The following is an 18053-nucleotide window of genomic DNA, read 5'->3' as shown; positions in this document are numbered from 1 at the left end:
TGGGTAAAAGCTGGAACATGAGAGGTTCCACATGAATGCTAGAAGAAAAACGTCATGGTGGTGGTAACAGAATATTGGAACGGGCTGTCCAGAGAGGTTTTGGGGTCTCCTTCTGTGGAGACATTCAAAACCTGCCTGGACACATTCCTGTGTGACCTAATCTAGGTGTTCCCAGCAGGGGGATTAGATTAGATGAGCTTTTGAGGTTTCTTCCAATCCCTGACATTTGGTGACTGTGATTCTGTAACTGGTATGGAGAAGAGACAGCAGCTATTAAAATAAAGACTTGGTAAAAAAAAAAAAAAACCTACTAACTATTTATTTATTTATTTATTTATTTATTTATAATAAATAGTACAATTTTTAAGCTCATTTTCTCTTTTCTCATCTCTTCTCTTCTTTTCTCCTTTTCTCCTTTTCTCCTTTTCTCCTTTCAAATTTCCCTTTTCATTCCCTTTTTCCTTCCCTGCTCCTTTCCTCTCCTCCCTTCCTTTCTTATCCTTTCTTCTTTTTTCTATTGGCTCCATCGCTGAAGACAAAATTCTCTTATTCTCCTCCACGTCTCACTAGAAAAAGTAGAGTCGCAACTTGAGGCTATTCACAAAAAAGAAAAGCTGCCTCCTCCCTACATCCCTCTGCAGCAACAGCAAAGGCGGGAGTGCCAGTACCTGTCCGTTGGCCCAAGCGGCCGGGAGAAGTTGTTCATTACGGCCTCAGTGTGACAGCGGGTGAGGATGACCACCGCCTGGCACAGGAAGGGCAGGAACGTGCTCTGCTGCGCAAACGAGGTGATGCTGCGCAGGATGTAGAGGATCGGAGGCACCTGAGAGAAGAAGGGGAGAAAGAATGACTTGCTGCATCCTGCACTCTGCAGGGCCCAACCATGGACATTCAGCGCATGAGCAGTGCCTGCTCCCTTGACGTGCTGCCAAGTCCTAAGCCTGAATTTCATGCCAGCTACCCTGGTCTCCATGCCCTGAGCACAAGGGGCAAACAGCACAAGTCATAGTGCAACAGCCAGCAAAAGTCCAAGACACGTGAAAGAAAGTCTCTTACGTTCCAACTGATGTCCTTCCCGTGCATCTGCAGGAAGGTGGTCATCCACTTCCCAGCAGCACGCACACGCACTCCGTTGGCTTTCCGGATCGTCTCCTTGATGGCAGTCATGAAGTCAACGGTGCGTTCTAGGGGGAAGTTCCTGCACACGATCTGCAGAGAAATGAGAAGCGGGAGAGATCCCATCACTGCTCTGCTGCAGCTGTCTGTACCCTGCTGCTGATACGGAAGGCGGTTGAGCCTTCTCTCAGCTTCTGCACCCATGGTGTTTGCTTACACGCAAAGCCTACCTCCCAGCAGCCACAGTCACACATGCACACGCACACACAGTCACATACACACACACAAACACAGGTCATGGCATCAGCTCCTTGCTCTGGGTGCCTGAAGGCCAGACGTAGCTCAGAGCCTCCTGCTACTTGCACTGAGAAAACAGGACTCAGGGTAACAGCTCATTTTGGAAACAGTGTGAGAGGTTGGGAGCAGCACAGGGTTGTGCAGAAGCCTACACACAGAGATCATACCACCCCTTCTTGGGTCCACATACCATGGCCATTTTGGATGTGGTCTGGAGCTGAGAGGCGATGCTGCAGGCATGCAGCCCCTCGCACAGGCTCCCGATGTCACCCGTCTCGATGTCTGTGTTGGTCACTTTGGCTGGAAAGAGCACAGGGAGAAAAGAGAAGTCATGCTTCTGGAAATGAAACTGCTTTCCACGGTGGAGAGACAGAGGACAGGATGGGGACAAGAAGAGAGCTGTGCACGGTGCCTCTCCCTCCTGTCAAGAGGGCCCAGCCCATGGGGCTCTGGTAGTGCTACGGAGGAGGGCAGAGGGCTGGAGCACGCCTGCTCCACTCACCTTGGATTCGCAGAAGGGAGCTCAGACAGGTGACGGCCAGCTGGCGGGATGCAGGCATGGGGTCACACGTCAGAGGCGCCAGCAATCCCACCAAGGAGCCAAAGTGCTCACAGGCATCTCCTCTCTGCAGGGGTGAGAGGCAGGAACAAAGCTGTAGACGGCCCCAGCTCTCCCCAGCTTCTCCCATCTGTGCCTTTCCCATGCCGTGACACAGCATGCACAGCTGGGCGGAGCTCGCCTTCCAGCTCAGGGGCGCTGGAGAGGGAGCAGGGGGCATGCGGTGGGGCTCTTTACTCACTTGAAGCTCTTCACAAACAGACAGCAGCTGGGAGCAGGTCTGCAGGGCCCTCTCGCGCTCCCACACGTTGCTCGATACCATGGATTTCTGCAGGACCTGGGGTAGAGCATCTGTCTCACTGAGGATGTCTTTTCTTTCCCTTCCTGCCACCCCTCTCCCTGTCCCTCCTTTCCCAGCACTTTCCCTTAAGGCCTGCCCTGTTGCTCCATGTGGCCTCCTGCCTCATTGAGCACCGGCACTGCTGCCCCGCTCTCTGCAGACACTCCTGCCTCCTAACCCAGGAGCTTTTCCTCGGCTGTGGCCTGCCAGGGGCTGGCTCCTGCTTTCCCCCTGCAGGGCCCATTTCTCTGCCCATTTCTGAGCTCGCAGTGAGCTGGCACGTCAGCAGGAGATTTCTCCCCTTCTGATCCTCCTCTCAGTCCCCACATCTCTGCCCCCGCTATTGACAGGCACCATGCTTTCTCCCTTGCCCCACGCATACTCACATGGACTATGTTCTGAAAGAAGCCGCCGCTGGGCTCTGTCTCCAGCAGGACCACCATGAGCCGGCCCAGAGCTTTCAGTGACGTTTGCTGAAGCTGAAAGCAGAAGAGGGGAGTGACGTGTAGCATCACGGCTGCTGCCAGAGCACAGGTTGTGTGTGCTGAGGTAGGGTTCCGACCAAGAGGTGGCTGGGAAAGTTGCGGCAGGTTACCTGCAGGTACTGTGCTGCTTGCTGTGACTTCCTGATCTTCAGCATCATCTCTGCTGAAGGGTGTGTCACGATGTTCTTGCAGCACAGGACCAACATCTCACGCAGGTCCTTGCTTTCAGAGGAGGGCTTCAGCTTGCTGAGAGGAGGAAAACAGGAAGAGAAATCAGAAAGGGTCTTTACCTCTCCAGACTGGTTCAGGCAACATCTGAGTTTCTCCTCTGGAGGGAAGGAGACCCCAGCTCTTCCTCTCTCCCCTGCCAGGGGACAGGAGCACCAGGGCCTTTCTCCCTGCCCAGAACCTCAGCTTTGCTGGGCACAACAGCCCAGCCGTCTCTCCTGTAGATATGGCTCCTTACCCCCTCCCCCCCCCCCCCCCCTACCCCTCCGGGCCCTCAGGAGCTACCCAAAATGGGGATCACCATCCTGACTTGCAACCTCAGCCCTTACCTCAACTGCTCCAGGGCCAGAACCACCTTGAGAGGCACTGGGGAGACAGGGATGCCCGAGTAATACTTCTTCATCAGGTCCTGCAAGTCCCAGAGAGACAGTGTCAAAGTGGGCAAGGGGCACACAAGAGCTGTTCCACCCGGCCCCGAGACAGGCACAACTGCCACACACCAGCCCCATCACTTTCCCATGGAAGCGCTGCAGGATGCAGCAGCTGGTGCACCCAGCCCGCTGCCCAGCCGCTGCCTGCCAGCACCCAAGGTCCCCACCAGCTGGAGACGTGTGGCTGCTGGACACCTGCATGCCCCCAGGGAAGCGAGCCTTGTGGCGCAGCCCAGAGCTCCTCTGCAGACAGCCCTGTCTCTAGGCACTCACCATCAGGATTTCCAGCAGCTTGCTCTTCAAGGAGGGGTTAACGCTTGCAGAACCACCCACAGCTTGGTAGGCAGAGCTGCAGTCGGTGATGCTCTGCACCAGCGCGAGGTTGTTCTGCAAGTCCTGAGGAGCAAGAGAGAAGAACATTCTTTGAACTGCAGGAAGGGACAAGGGCTGCAAGGGACACACGTGGGGACAACGCTAAGGGAAGGGCTTGGATCTTCATGTGGACACAAACAGTTCCCCGAGGGACTCTGGAAAGGAAAGGCCCATCTCAGCATCCCCCCATGTGGAGAGGCTGCAGCTGGGCGCTCAGACACCCTGGCACGCTTTGAGCTCTCACCCGGCAGCTGCAGCTGTAGAGCATCAGGATGTTGCCCAGGATGTCTCCCTCCAGGTGGACGAGCAGCTGTTCCTTGGAGGCACGCAGTGCCACGCTGCCGTGGGCCAGCATGAGAGCGCTGCGTGTGGCATGAGCTCTCGTGCTGTCCAGCTCCATCTGTGTGGGAAGAAATGCCTTGAGACACTCGCTAACGGCCCCCAGTGCCCCGCGATGCACCTGGGCTCCCAAGGCAGGAGCTGCAGGGAAAACAAGGCAGAAGAATGCCAAGATGGAAACCCGTAACGCTTTACCTTCTTGCGCCTGGAAATCCTGGCATTGCGGCCTTTGCACAGCCTGGACGCAAACATGGTGAGCGTGGCCAGGACTGTGTGGAAGTTGTTCTCAGCAGCATGGCTGAGAAGAGAGATGATTCCCTGCACAAAAGAACAAGGGGCCGTTGGCACAGGCCTGAATCTACAGGTCCTCTGCTGAGCAAAATGGCAGCAGTGCGGAGGTTGAAAGGCCTGGAGCAGGGCCAGGAGAAGGCCTCTGCCCCACGGCCAGAGCAGGGATGCTCACAGGAGCTGGAGGAGAGGAGAGCTCACCTGGGCCTCACGTGGCTCCTCTGCATTTGCCTCCTCCAGGTGCTGCAGCAGCTTCTCCTGGACGTGGAGGACTCCCTTACAGGATCCCAGCACCGTGCCCAGAGCCTTGTACAGGAACGACTGCATGGGAAGGGAAGGAAGAAGCTGAGATGTGGCAGCAGCTTAACGTGCTGTGGGAGGACCAGGTGGGAAGGACCCACGCTCCCTGGCGGTTGCTGAGAGCAGCTGCGGGGCCGAGCTTTAGCCATCCCCGGGCAGATTGCAGGGAAAGGCCCTTTGGGGGGCATAGACTGGGGAAGCAGCATCAGCATCCCGCGTGGGCAGAGCACCAGCCGCAGCCCCAGCCCCAGCTGGACACCTGCAGCTGCACCGCTGGGTAGAGCCGGGGGGAACTCACCTTTTCTGCAGAGCTGCTGGCAGAGCTGCTCAGCCGCTGGCTCAGCTCACAGCTCAGGGCCTCGATCCACGCCTTCTCCTCTATTGTGTCCAGCGACGCCTTCAGGAACTGTTGGAGAACAGGAGAAGACGATGTTCCCTTGCCCTTTGCCTCTTCCCTCACTCCCAAGTTGCTGCAGCCCTCTGGGGAGAGGTGCCTGGAAGAACAGTGCCTCTCCCAGCTCCCCCAGCGTTCCCTCCATTAAAGCCACCCGCCCTCTTCTCCTAAGACCCCCCTGGGCTTGGGACAGAGCGGAAGAGGCAGCGCCACAAAGGCGTGCGGCCGCTCCGCAGCAGCGCTTGAGAGGCTGCTCCTGCCCCACAGTGGCTCACGTGGGAGCGGGGCTACTTGGGGCAGGCAAGCACTTCTCTGCACCGCGCCTCCCGGCAGTGCTGTACCTTTAGCAGACGGTGCTCAAACTCGGCAGTATCCGGGAAGCTCTCATCTTTCCCTGCACAGCAATAGGAAGACAAAGACCCTTACTTGGGATCAAGGCACAGAAGGAGAGCTGCTGCAAAGCTGGCTTGGCCTGGGCACTTGACACTGCCAAGCTGGGACCTGCACCCCCTCCACAATGACCTGTCCCTCCCCACAAGCACTGCCTCCACAGGAACACGGAACTAAGTGCTCCAAGGCTGCTGTCTGAGGGGACAGGAAGGGCCCATCCCTGTCCTGGAATGGGCAGATCTCTGGTGGGATGGGTCCCTGGGCCTCAGTGCTGACTCCCAGGAATGGGAACAGCAGCAGAGCAAGAATTGGGCTGCAGGCAGTGCTTCCCCTCTGCCACTCTGCAGAGCTGCATTTTCACTCCCCCCCTTCCCTTCCCTGCCTCTGCCTCTTCTTCCCCTCCAGTACTTTACCTTCAAGACACTGCAGCAGCAGGGGGATCTCAGTAGCCCACATGGCCCCCACAGCCCTGTGGAACCTGCTGTGGAGGTTTTTCATCAGCAGTAAGGCAGCAGCTTGGAGTCTGCTGCCTGCAACAGGGCTGCCTGCCACCACCTGAGTGAGAGCAAGAAAAAGCAGGGTCACTTCTGCAGCAAGAGCAACGGCTTCCCTCCAGGATGGAAGCAGCTTGGCTCTGCTCTGGCAGGCAAGGAGCAGCCAACAGCTTTGCCCATGGCCGTGCTGCTTCCTCCTGGCTGCTCGTAGCACCGGCCTCTGGAGCATCTACTCACCAGCAGTCTTGCCAGCAGTGTCTGGGGCGTCAGCAGTGGGCCTGCAAAGAGAAAAAAGTGCTGAGTAAGACTCCAAGACTCTGCGTGCCCAGCCATGCACACCTCTGCTGTCCCTTCTGGGTGCTACCACAGGTCAGCAGAGCTCACTGGGGGAGTTTTTGCTCCTACCTTGAAACATGGAGCTGACGAAATGGGGATCCAGGTGTTCTATTGGCCGTCCTGTCAGCTCCTCTCTCTCAGCCAGGGCACAGACACAGCGGGAGACTGGGATCAGCATGCCTGTGTACTGCGCTGGCACCACAAACAACAGCAGCCGCGGCCACAGGAGCTGTAGGGAACGAGGCAGTTGAGCAGGTCAGCATTCCTGCTTCTGCTCAGAGATGAAGAGGACTCTGTGAATTTCCCCGAGTCCCGTGTGCTTCAGAGCACATTGGAGGAGAGACCTGGGGTCTTGGAATGGGACGAGGAACACGTGGAGCAAGGGCAGGGAGCAGCAGCAGGGCAGAGCGTGACTTACCTTGGACATCCCTCTCACAGAGACGTCCAGTGATCCCAGGATGTCCATGCACAGCTCCTGGAGAGCTCCTTCTTCCTGGGCTTCCCGGGCAGAAAGGTCTCCGGCTGTCTGCACAACAGTGGTGTTGAAACACTGGTTATGCTCAGTTCTCAGGAGCCTCTCAGGAGGCTCAGGTGTGGCCCCAGCGGTGCTTCTGTATAGCAGCCTCTGAGCAGCACGGGTCTTCCAAAGGAAGATGCTGCCCACTGTCCTTACCCTTCTTCCTGTGGCGCGGCTGAACTCCCTGAAGATGTGCCCCACCACATCCCAGGCTGAGCAGATCCGGGTGTTAGAACTGAGCAGATCCTTGATGAAATACAGAACAGCCGTCCTCACCTGCAAGGGGTCAATTATGGGTGTGATTTTCCTGGTCAGAAGGCAAAGGGAAGCCAGCTGCGCATCGGGGCAGCCCTTTGGGCATGAGCAGAGACAGCAAGAGCAGTGGAGAGGCTTTAGCTACTGAGGTGAGGGCCAGGCCTTAGCACCAGGCTGCGCGCTTTCCATGCACAGCACAGGGACCTGCCCGCTCCACTCTGCCTGCTCTCCCCACAGGTGCCATCATGACCATGTGGCCAATGCCCCAGCACCTCTCTAGTCATCCCAGCCCTGCCTGTGCTGGCAGCAGCATCACCACCCCGACAGCGCTTTCCCTTCCCAAACCAGCTCACCCGGATGCTGGGGTCGCTGCACAGACGCTGCACAGCCTCGACGACCTGGGGCAGCATCTCCGTCATCATGGGCTCTGCAAGAGATGCACAGAAGCATGAGCGGAGCCACAGCGCAGATGGCAGAAGGGAGCCCTGGCAGTGCCAAGGCGTGGTACTGACCAACCCGTGGTACTGACCATCAGAGCGAGCCAGAGCACCCAGCAGACCCAGGGCTGCCACGCATCCAGGCTCCCAGTCATCGCCCAGCTGCGACTGCAGAAACAGGATGGTTTCCTCTGGGCAGATCCGGGCTGCAGGGAGGAAATCCCACGCTATGTTAGCAAGAACCTCACGCCCATGCCCGAGGTTTGTGAGAGAGGTTTTGGCCCGGGCACAGCCAAGCATGGCCAAGGCTCCTCTCCTTACCCTGCAGCATGATGCAGTGGGTCAGCTGTGCACGACCAGTCTCGCTGTGCTGCTTGCTGTCATCATAGAGCTGTGGGAACAAGGTCCATTTGATACAATCACATCAGCACTGAGGACGGAAAAGACACTGTGCTGCCCGCTCTCGTCTCCCTGGGCACTCTCGGGAAGAGGACAGGCAGACAAAACCCAGCCCACCCCACAGCATCCCCAAGAGTACATGCACGGCTCTGGAACAGCCTTGAGCATGCAGGAGCTAAGGCTGAGCCGCCTTATTCAGGGGCTCGGAGCTTTGCAGTCAACTTAGCCACAAGGGAAACTGCTGTGGGCGCAAGGATAGGCTCCCCTTACCTGGTAGAACACGGCACTGATGATGTCCTGAAACTTGTCCCCTGGGATTACAGACTGAATGCCCCCTAAGGCCTCCAGGAAGATAGTGAGGCTCTGCAAGAAAGCAGGAGAGGAAGAAAGGGATGAAGCCACATGTAGCAACTTGCGAGTGGAGAAACTGTTTCCCAATTGTTTCTCTGCAGGGAGAAGCTCCTGCACAGGCGTTCTTGTTTATCCCCCACCTCCCAGCGGCACCAAGAGAGTCTCTCTGCTCTCAATCGAGCCGTGTTTGGGCATCATTTGCAGGCATTTCCCACCCAGCAGCCCACTTCTCCCCCATCAGATGCAACTGGCTGTGATCCCCCCAATTGTTAGCATAGAGCTCCTCAGGCACTCAGAGCCCCACAGTGGTGGTGAAGCTTCCCATCCCCAGGAGATGAGCCCCAGTGATTCTTGGTTCCCTCCTGGCTCCTGTCTGAGTTGTTCCTTCTCTGACTGAAGAGCTCAGGAAGCCTCAGACCTCCCTTGAACACCCATTCCTTCTTTTTCCAAGGGCTCCCCACCTCCTCCCTGCATCCCCCTGACCCCTCGTGGCATTTGCACGGGCCCCACGTCTACCCTGAGCCCTGCACAATGTCTCTCACCTTGGCCACCCTGCAGGTGTCTTGGATCTCCTGACATGGGTGAACGAGCCAGAGGAGCTGCTCCCAGACCTGCTCTTGGTGCTGCTCCTCTTGCAGGAGAACCTCCAACATGGCAGCCACAGCCCCACGGACGGCCTGTTTGTCCTGGAGAGGATGGCAGAGGCCCGGCATCAAAGACTGAAGGTCTGCCCTTCCTACACAGAGGGCTTTCCCTTTCCCTTCCCCTTCCCCACACCCCCACGCCCAGCAGGAGATGGGCTCGCTCTGGAGAGCAGGCAGCTTTTCCCCATACCCTCATCCCCAGCTCTTCCTGCCACAATGCTGTGACATGCAGCTGCTCCCTGGCACGGAGCCACTTCAGGGCCCTTTGCAGAGCCAGCCCACTCCCTCTCATCACCCATCAGCTCTCAGCCCACTGGGCACAGACAGAGCTGCCGACATGGGTGCCCCTGCTGCGGCTGGGGATGCAGCAGTGCTCACCTGTTCCTCCTGGCAGTCTTGCCAGTTCCACACCACAGAGAAGAGCAGCTCATGAAGGTTTTCATAGATCTGCTCTTTCTCCATGGCAGTCCGGGGGCATTGCATTCCTGAGGACAAGTAATTCTTGACTCCATCCAGCCACTGTTTCACAACTGAAAAAACAAAATAATTTAAAATATATATATATATATTTTTAAGATATTTATTTTTTTTAAGAGAGTGAGAGAAAACAGAGTCTGTGAGAGTCTGCAGCAGGGCTGCTCTGGGGCCGGCACTCACCAGCACAAGCGATGCGCAGGATCTGGCCACTCTTCACCTGGCCCACCACACTGCGCAGGCCTGCCAGCATCAGCCACACAAAGGGGATGCACTGTGGAGCTGCAGAGAGGAAGGAGAGGGCCACAGTCAGAGTCCTGGCAGCGAGGGAGGAGGGGCTGCAGCCCTGCATCCCCCAGCTCAATGCAGATCACACGCGGAGGGCAGAGACCCCTTTCCCGGCTGTTATAGGTGTCAGGAGGTTGAGGGTACTCTACCATAGGTGCTGAAGAGTTTGCTCAGGGTGATGAGCACCAACTCCTTGCACATGTCCCCCGTGGCCTTCAGGTGGCTCTGGAGCTCAGCCATCACCAAGGTGAAGTGCGTCCGAGCCAGAGCCACCAGGACATTGCTGGCAGCTGTCTTGACATTGCTGGTCACGCCCTGGAAGAGAGTCACTGGTGACACGCGGCCCAGGAGACTGCCTGAGGCCCTTGGAAGAGCAAAGCCACCACCATCCGCCAGCAGAACACCAGCGTGGGCAGGCGGTTCCCTTTGCCCTTGGCAGTGAGCCCTCACCTGGGCTGCCGTCAGGTCCCGGGACACCTCTGCCAGCAGCCGGTTCACCACTCCGCACGGCGGGCGGCTGCTGTCTTGGCACAGGGCGCTCTCCAGCTCACAGTACGCCTGCGCTCGGTCACCCTGGGGACAAGGATCAGTCACGCTCGCTTTGCCCGCTGCCACCCATCGCTCGGTGGATGTGCTGCCGGGCCTGGCACCCACGGCACCGTGGCCCTGGGCCAGGAGGGCAAGGATTGGTGGCTGGATGTGCCCAACTCACCTCCTGATCTTGCAGGCGCCGAAGCAGTAAGGTCGCGGCGCAGGTAGGGACAGGGCTTGACACCCTGCTTCTCTCCCTGCGACGCGTACGCCTGGGCACGCAGCCCACACAAGCAAAGAGACCTGGAAGGAAAGAGCAGAGCAGCTGCTGCAGGTGTTGCTTGGAGCCAGGGCCGAGCACCCGGCCAGCTGTGGGGGGAAAACGCTCCTCCAGCCCCACAGCGCGAGGCTGCGTGTGGTTGGCGGGGGCAGGGGAGGGAGCTTTCCCCTTGCTGGGGTGCTGGGGAAACCACGGTGAGCAGCTGCACTCGGCAGAGCAAGGACAGCGCTGCTGGCACGTCCTAAACAGACACTGGAGGCACACGTGTGCCCGGGCAGCGTCGTGGTGTCCAGAGAGGTGGAGGGACTCACCTCGAAGGGCTCTCAGCCTCTCCATGATAGCAGGATGCCTCCAGGTAGACGCAAAGCTCTCTCTGGTTCCACTTCCTGCGGGTCCCACAAGCGGACTGAGCCACCGCTCCCACCGCTCCACAAGGGTGGATGAGGCGGCCACTGTGACACCACACTGCAGTGTCACCTCACAGAGAATGAATGACACGCCCCGGGCTGGGGAGCAGGCAGGTCCCCAGGGCAACCCTGCAGGCCCTCAAACACAGCACGTTTGTGTGATGCAATCGGCTCTGGGGTTCCGGTTCCATGCTGACGCAGGGAATGACCTCAGCGGGTGATGGAGAGCCCCTGCCAGGGAGCAGCTGCTGGGCACCGTTGCCCGGCGTTGTCTTAGTGACTGGGGGCTCCACGCCGGGAGGCACTGAGGCCCCCATCTGCTGCCCGACAACCTCTCCACAGAGCTCTGCTGTCCACTGGGGGCACGTGTCAGAGATGTTAAGGAGACTCCACCGCATCTGATCAAAAATGAATACATTAATACTAGAAAAAAAAACTTCTTTATGGTGAATGTAACAGAACAGCAGAACGGGCTGCCCAGAGAGGTTGTAGGGTCTCCCTCTCTGGAGACGTTCAGAACCTGCCTGGACACATTTGTGTGTGACCTAATCTAGGTGTTCCTGCTAAGGCAGGGGGATTGGACTGGATGATCTTTCAAGTTCCCTTCCAATCCCTGACATTTAGTGAAACTGTGAATACACAGGGTGTATGTTGGTCCTGTCAGGAATTCGGTGTAAATCAGACAGACAAAGTATTGTGTAAGGGCCTGCAGCTGAGTGAGTAAGGAGAGGGGCATTATCAAACTTGAGGATTCCTTGGCATTTTGTGGTGACAAATACCGCAAATACAAATATGAAATCCATTAGGTCAGTTAGCAGCAGAAGAAACACTTGGGTCCATATTTAGGGTCATTATCAAATCTGCTTCAAACGTAGATGCAGTCAGCTTAATGCAATGCCTCTCCTCCCGTCAGTGTGTATGTATGCACGTGCATACACAAGCACAGAAAACACGCATACCGATTATTTGCATGTGGAAATGCAGCCAGGTGAGCTCCGCAATGGCATGAAGGCACACAAATAGGCATGTGTGAAAATGAGTGTAAAAAAAGCTCCCTTTAAACACTGGATTTGGAGACTGACCTCCCAGTGCCGTTCCCTTGGCCTAATTCCCTATGGCGAACACCAGCAGGAGCAGATTTCCAGCCCAGCTGCAGCAGCTGACAGCTCTGCCTGTGGCCTGGATTTAAATTGCTCTGCTGTTAGTGATAGTGGGGGATAGGGTTGGCTTGTGGGAGCAAAGCCTGGGGGTAAGTAGGGCTACCAGCACATTGCTGGTGGAGCATAGGTCTGTGTCCAGATGTATGCATGTTACAGACAGCAGAAACCTGGTGTTAAACTCTCTCTCCATCATCTACAGATGGTGGAGTTAACCTGGTTATCTAACCAGGTTCTAATCTGGTTATCTGGCTTTTGCTCAGTCAGGGGATGAAACTGCCTTCTTGCCAGGCCCCTTGATCTGGATGGGGACAGGACTCCCCAGGTGTCTCCGTGGGCCCCCTTCCTCTGCTTCAGAAAACTTCTGGAGGGAGCCATTTGGCTGGCTGCTGCCAATTGCTTCGTTTTCCTCTTCCATTGTCTGCGGTGGGGGAGATGACCAAGTATCTCATAAACAGCAGTGTTAAAGATGATCTCAGAGTGCCAGCTGTGAGTGGAAAAAAGGCAGCAGCGGGCAGCTGGAGGAGGAAGGCTGGGCAGCCCCATCCCAGCCTGGGGGCAGGAGCAGCCCATCAGGATGAGTAGGCAGCAGGGTAGGTCCTGGCCATCCTTTTCTGGCTTGAAGGGCCTGTGCAATGTTCAAGGGCTCTTCACAGTGAAGCAGCTGGGCAACACCTGCAAGCAGTTTACTTAAGTCCTTACTGGCTTATTTTGGGAATCTGACTGGGTGCCAGGCTGGAGGCTTCTGAGGAAGTAAATACTTCAAGACAAAATACTCAAGTGTTTTGCCTAAGCCGTGCCTGTCGGTAGGGCCGAAAATAAAACAAAGCAAAGTGTGCATTCAGTGAGAGCCTGGCAAGATGGAACGTGGAGCTAAGAGACGCATCCTGAGGCCAGGATGGAGGTGGCTGGGTGCTTGCAGGGCAGCTTCAGCCAGGCTTGTTGCTACTTGCAAGGCCAAAGCCAGGGCCTAGCAGAACTCAGAAACTCTACGGTAAAATAAGGAGTCCAAGAAAGACCATGTAAGACCAAAGTGCTCCTGTATCACAGATATACACACAGAGTGAGCTAATAAGGCACTACAATACTCATGATAAATACTAAATGCTAAACTGAGGAAGCGTGGTCTTGACAACTGAGTAGTGACGTGGACTTGAACCAGCTGAAGGAAACAAGCCAGAGAGTTGTGGTCAGTGGAACAGAGTGAGTCAAGTTGAAGGTCTGTATCTTGAGGAGTCCCTCAAAGGTCAGTACTGGGACCCGTACTATTCAACATACTCATCAATGTCTTGGATGAGGCCGTAAAGCGCACTGTGAGCAGGCTTGCTGATGCCACAGAACTGGGAGGAGTGGCTGACATGCCTGAAGGCTGTGCTGCCACCCAGCGAGACCTAGACAGGCGGAGAGTTGGACGGGGAGAACTTTAATGAAATATAACAAGGGCAAGCATAGGGACTTGTATCTGGGCAAGAACGACCCCACATACCAGCATAGGTTAGGGACTGACCTGTTGGAGAGCCGCGTAGGGGAAAGGGACCTGTAGGTGGACAGCAGGGTGACCATGAGCCAGCACTCTGCCCTTGTGGCCAAGAAGGCCAATGGCACCCTGGGACATAGTAGAAGGGGCATGGTTAGGAGGTCAAAAGAGGTTATCCTGCTTCTCTACTCTGCCCTGGTGAGACCGCATCTGGAGTACTGTGTCCAGTTCTGGGCCCCTCTGTTCAAGAAGGACAGGGAACTGCTTGAGAGAGTCCAGCACAGAGCCACAAAGATGTTGAAGGGACCGGAGCATCTCCCTAACGAGGAAAGTCTGAGGAAGCTTGTCTTGCTCCAATTCATAGGAGGGAGATGAGGTTCTTTTAATATCTGTATACCCGGCGTGAGATTAAGAAACAACGGTTCATATGTTGTTGCATCCAGTTTATTGCCAAACCTTATCAGGGAGACGGGGAAGGGAATGAGGGCGATAGAAAAGATGGAAAAGAAGCAGGAGTTGCGTAAAGCGGGGAGAGTCACCAGCAGGATCCAGCAGCGGTCCCGTTGCACGGCGTTTGAAGGTCCCAGGCAGATGCAGCAGGGGAGGGGGCGAGAAGCAGCGTGGCCGGCGTTGGGCAGCAGGCAGGTAGGCGAAGAAGTTGAGGAGCCAATCCTTGAAGCAGCAACAGCGGTCAGGCAGCAGGCTCAGGAGAGTTCGACAGTATGCAGGAGTCACCTCAATCGTCAGGAATCCCTCTTCTTCTTCATGAGGAATCTGTTGTCAGAAACCTCCGTTCTTTGTGAGGAATCTGAATTGTCAGAAACCCATCCTCATGGTTTTCAGTTCCTCTTTTATCCTCCTTGTTCTCCTGCCTACGTGACAAGGATGGGCCTTGAGCAAGAGTCATTGAGTACCCCCTGAGACCATCATCCTGAGATAGGTCCACACAAAGGAGCACTTCTCAGCCTTTTAGCTGCAGCTCATCTCGCTCTCGTTGCCCCTGGCCTTGCCCATCTGCGTCCCCCAGACAAAGGATCTCACAATCTTTGCCCAGGAATTGCCTGGCCTTGTTCATCTGTGTCCTTCAGACAAAGGATTTCACAATCGTTGCTCGGGACTTGAACAAGTCCATCTGTGTCCCCAGCAAGCTTTGAGACACAGAAGTTAACAGAATAATCTCTTACACCAAGAAAAGGTCATGCCTGTGCTCCCCAGTCCAGTGACCACAGGCATGTCTACCAGTGCTTTTCTCTCCTCAGCATGTGTGTGAAACCCCTGTGTGTTGGATACGCACTAGGGGGAAAATAGAAAATAAAGATTCCCATCAAAAGATAAGGGTGATTTGTGGCACCTCCCTTGTTTAACAAAGGCATTGTTTAAAAAAAAAAAAAACAAACAAAAAAACACATTGTTTTATTTCAAAATAATAATTAGGAGATGGTCCAGAGGTCAGGGCTCAGCTCCTCACTCATGGCGTGTAGTAACCATCCAGCTGGCAGCACTGCTCAGCTGCTTTGACATGCTCTTCTTCTTCCTCCCAAATGCAACTGTGGACAGAAGTAGTTATAGACACTTCTCCCTTTTCACCTCTGTGACACCAGAAGTCCAGCAGCTCGAACATTACTCAGCAACAGATAGAGGGAGGATTAAAACCTGTCTTTTTCAAGGAAGATTTTTATCTGCTGTTCTCCTTTTGTCTCTGCCACTTGGGATTCAGCATGAGTTAACATCTTCACTCCTGTGTTGCTGAAGTGTCCAGCTTGTTAGCTTTTATAAATACCCTATTCATTTCTACATTGGCTGAACTATTAATAACAGGTCTGTGGAAAGAAATGGCAACAAGCCCTTCAAAACATGCTGCAAAGAAAGGTTCAAGGAAACTGTATAGATAATGAAACAGAAATACCTCTCTCTCTCTACACTGAATAGAAAGAGAGCCTAGGAGAAACTTGTCCTGATCACCTCTAGGGTTGCTTTAAACTTCAGAAAAGTCGTATGAACACTACTCTCAGAGATGCCCGTCTTGTAACCAAGCACTCTACCAGCCCTGAATAGCTCTGAGGTCCCTGCAGTACTATCTGGACACCCAAATACCTTCCCCTAAAGCAACTGTAGCACAACAATATTTTCTGTTCTCAATGGTGTCGTAAAAGGGCATGCTGATGTCAAGATTCCCTTTAATACAACATCACCATTGCTTTGCGGATCTGTGAGGCTACAGCATCATACAATGATGACACTCTTTTCTTGTTTTGAGAATTAATTCAAAGGAAAAGAAGAACAAGAGGCAGAGAGAGTACAGGGACACTCATGCCCTGTATGTTTCTGAGAGAAGAAAGAAGTTCCTGACCCTCCACCACACTACCAGCACCACATAAGATAGTGATCTCTAGGAAGGCTAGAATTGAAGATTTTGATCCCATGTAATGCTATAACGTGATGGAAAGCACAAGAAACAGCAAGGCAGCAAAGTCCTATGCTACAGTAAGTGAGAATAAACCCAAATACAATAGGCATAAACACAGAAACAAAGCAAAAATATTGCTTACCCTTAAGAGGCCTCAGGTATGCAGGGATCTCCAGCAAGAAAACTTTGCCTCCACTGTCAACCCTTATGAGGTCTGGGAAGGGGAGGATCCTGGCTCCACCCCTTCTGGTCACTCAGGTGCATTGCATGCACCTGAGCTCCCCTGGGTTGTCTTTGCCTTCCCACCAAGTGTGCAATCACTGTTTCAAGCCATCACTTTGTATTTCTGCTACATCCTGCTTCTTGTGAAACAACACCACCACTGTGCGCTGGGGGGTTGGGGTGGGAAAATAGAAGATGCAACAAGAAATGTTAGCCCATTTTTCCACGTCAGGTAAATTGCACAGAAGTTTTAAGTGACATTAAACGGATACGTTAACATCCTGTGCTCCTGATGTACACAACAGGGCAGTTGAGATTTTTCAGGCATCCATGCCAGTAGTTGAGTTTGTGTAGGTTTGTAACACTCTCAAGTGCCTGGCCAGGCTGTTGCCTACAAATGTAAGTGACAAGCTCTGTGCTTTCATCAGTTATTTAAACAGGCTAACAGAAGGCTGCTGCTAGAGGGGACAGTCAGTTTCATCCTTCCTCCTCAATCATCTCTGACCTTTCCTTCTGTGCCCACCACTTGTGAAAGTCACTGAGCTACCTGAATTTTATCTCCATGTTGTACAGAGCAATTTTCAGCTGCAGCAACAAGCCCTGGGATTCCTGCCACAACTCCAGAAGCTGATGGGAGGGAGGGAAGGGTTGGGGAGGAAGATACAACTTTTCCCCCAGCAGCAGAGCACAGTCTTGGTCCCATCTTGTTTTCAGGAATAGAAGCAGAAGTAAAATACTATTCTAATTTTTTCATTTTTCCTTGGCTCAGAGGATTCCCACCACATTTGCTTTGTATCTAGAGCTGCACTGATTGCTCTCATTTTCTCGTTCCTACAATGGAAGAGAGGAGCAACCCCTCTAAACTGGAAGTAACGCTTCACAGCCATGTAATCCTCTTTTGAAGTTCAAGACAGACATCAAAATAAATCCCATCACTGATTTCATCCTGGAATGAAAAGTATCCAAGTCCTCAGCAGGCTTCCCTTGCTGATGTTGTATCACCCAAAATAAAAGCCTGAGCTTCCAGGTTACTCAAGTTTTCATTGCTTTGCCTTCCTACCACCTTGGTTATCTTTCTGTAGCTGAAGACACCAACACTGATACAGACATGTACACAGAGCATGAACTTTCAAGAGGGACTGGGTCCAGCAGCACTCTTGTAGTGGGGGCTCTTCATTACAAACTTTACACTTTCCCTTTCTTACACTGTGGCAGTAAGAATCCTTTCACTTCAGACTCAAACACTCCAGTAGTTTCTGGACCATCTAATAGAGAGAGGGCCTTACAAATCACCCCCGTAATTCAGTTACTTAGTTCTGTTTTCCACATCTATCTATTCCTCCTATGTTTCAGATGCTAAAAGTTACAATAAAGGTTTTCTTCTCAGAATGTTTCAAACAGTTAACTGCTGTTTTGTTTTTTTTTTTCCCCTTTGTTTTGATCTTTAGTATTTTGGGGAGCAGGAGGACTTGGAGGTGAAGGAGAGCACTGCACATCTGCCACATCATTCAATAGACTTTTCAAATGTTATTTTCTTGTCAAAGTATTTTGCCCAAGTCTAACAATTTTTCAACTTCCAGCTAAAGTGAAGGAAGGGGCTTTTGCTCTGTCCCAGCCCTATTCCTTACACACACATAGCAAACTGTTAACTTCCCCAAATCCACTGAAATGAAGGCAACCAGAATAAACTTACTGTTGAAACAGAGAAGTGTTAGATCTTACCTATCTACATAACAGGTACAAATTAAAACCACTGCATCCTTAACTTGCTTGTGATATTTTACTCTGTAGTGTTCAAGTGAAAATAGCAGACAGAAATGATTCATTCTGAGTCAGAG

At 53.8% G+C, this 18053-nt stretch overlaps 1 protein-coding gene across 1 annotated transcript; it reads right to left on the bottom strand.

Moving 5' to 3' along the window:
• Positions 1-395: 395 nt before the first annotated feature.
• Positions 396-10364, bottom strand: LOC128071754 (maestro heat-like repeat-containing protein family member 2B; the record flags this gene model as incomplete). Its single annotated transcript, XM_052664778.1, has 29 exons — positions 396-566; positions 669-823; positions 1057-1209; positions 1604-1713; positions 1916-2039; positions 2214-2309; positions 2699-2791; positions 2908-3043; positions 3355-3434; positions 3730-3852; positions 4073-4228; positions 4363-4485; positions 4657-4776; positions 5054-5161; positions 5491-5543; positions 5953-6094; positions 6271-6311; positions 6439-6598; positions 6788-6895; positions 7043-7162; positions 7495-7568; positions 7671-7784; positions 7900-7969; positions 8248-8340; positions 8871-9014; positions 9351-9502; positions 9630-9728; positions 9884-10049; positions 10185-10364. Coding segments are annotated over 29 exons (3345 nt in total), but the record flags the coding sequence as incomplete, so codon positions are not given.
• Between the last annotated feature and the right edge of the window lie 7689 nt (positions 10365-18053).

This window comes from Tympanuchus pallidicinctus, unplaced genomic scaffold (genome assembly GCF_026119805.1).
Source record: "Tympanuchus pallidicinctus isolate F22 unplaced genomic scaffold, pur_lepc_1.0 scaffold6, whole genome shotgun sequence".
In the NCBI taxonomy this organism is placed as follows: Eukaryota; Metazoa; Chordata; class Aves; order Galliformes; family Phasianidae; genus Tympanuchus; species Tympanuchus pallidicinctus.
This window is presented reverse-complemented; position numbering and strand designations above follow the sequence as displayed.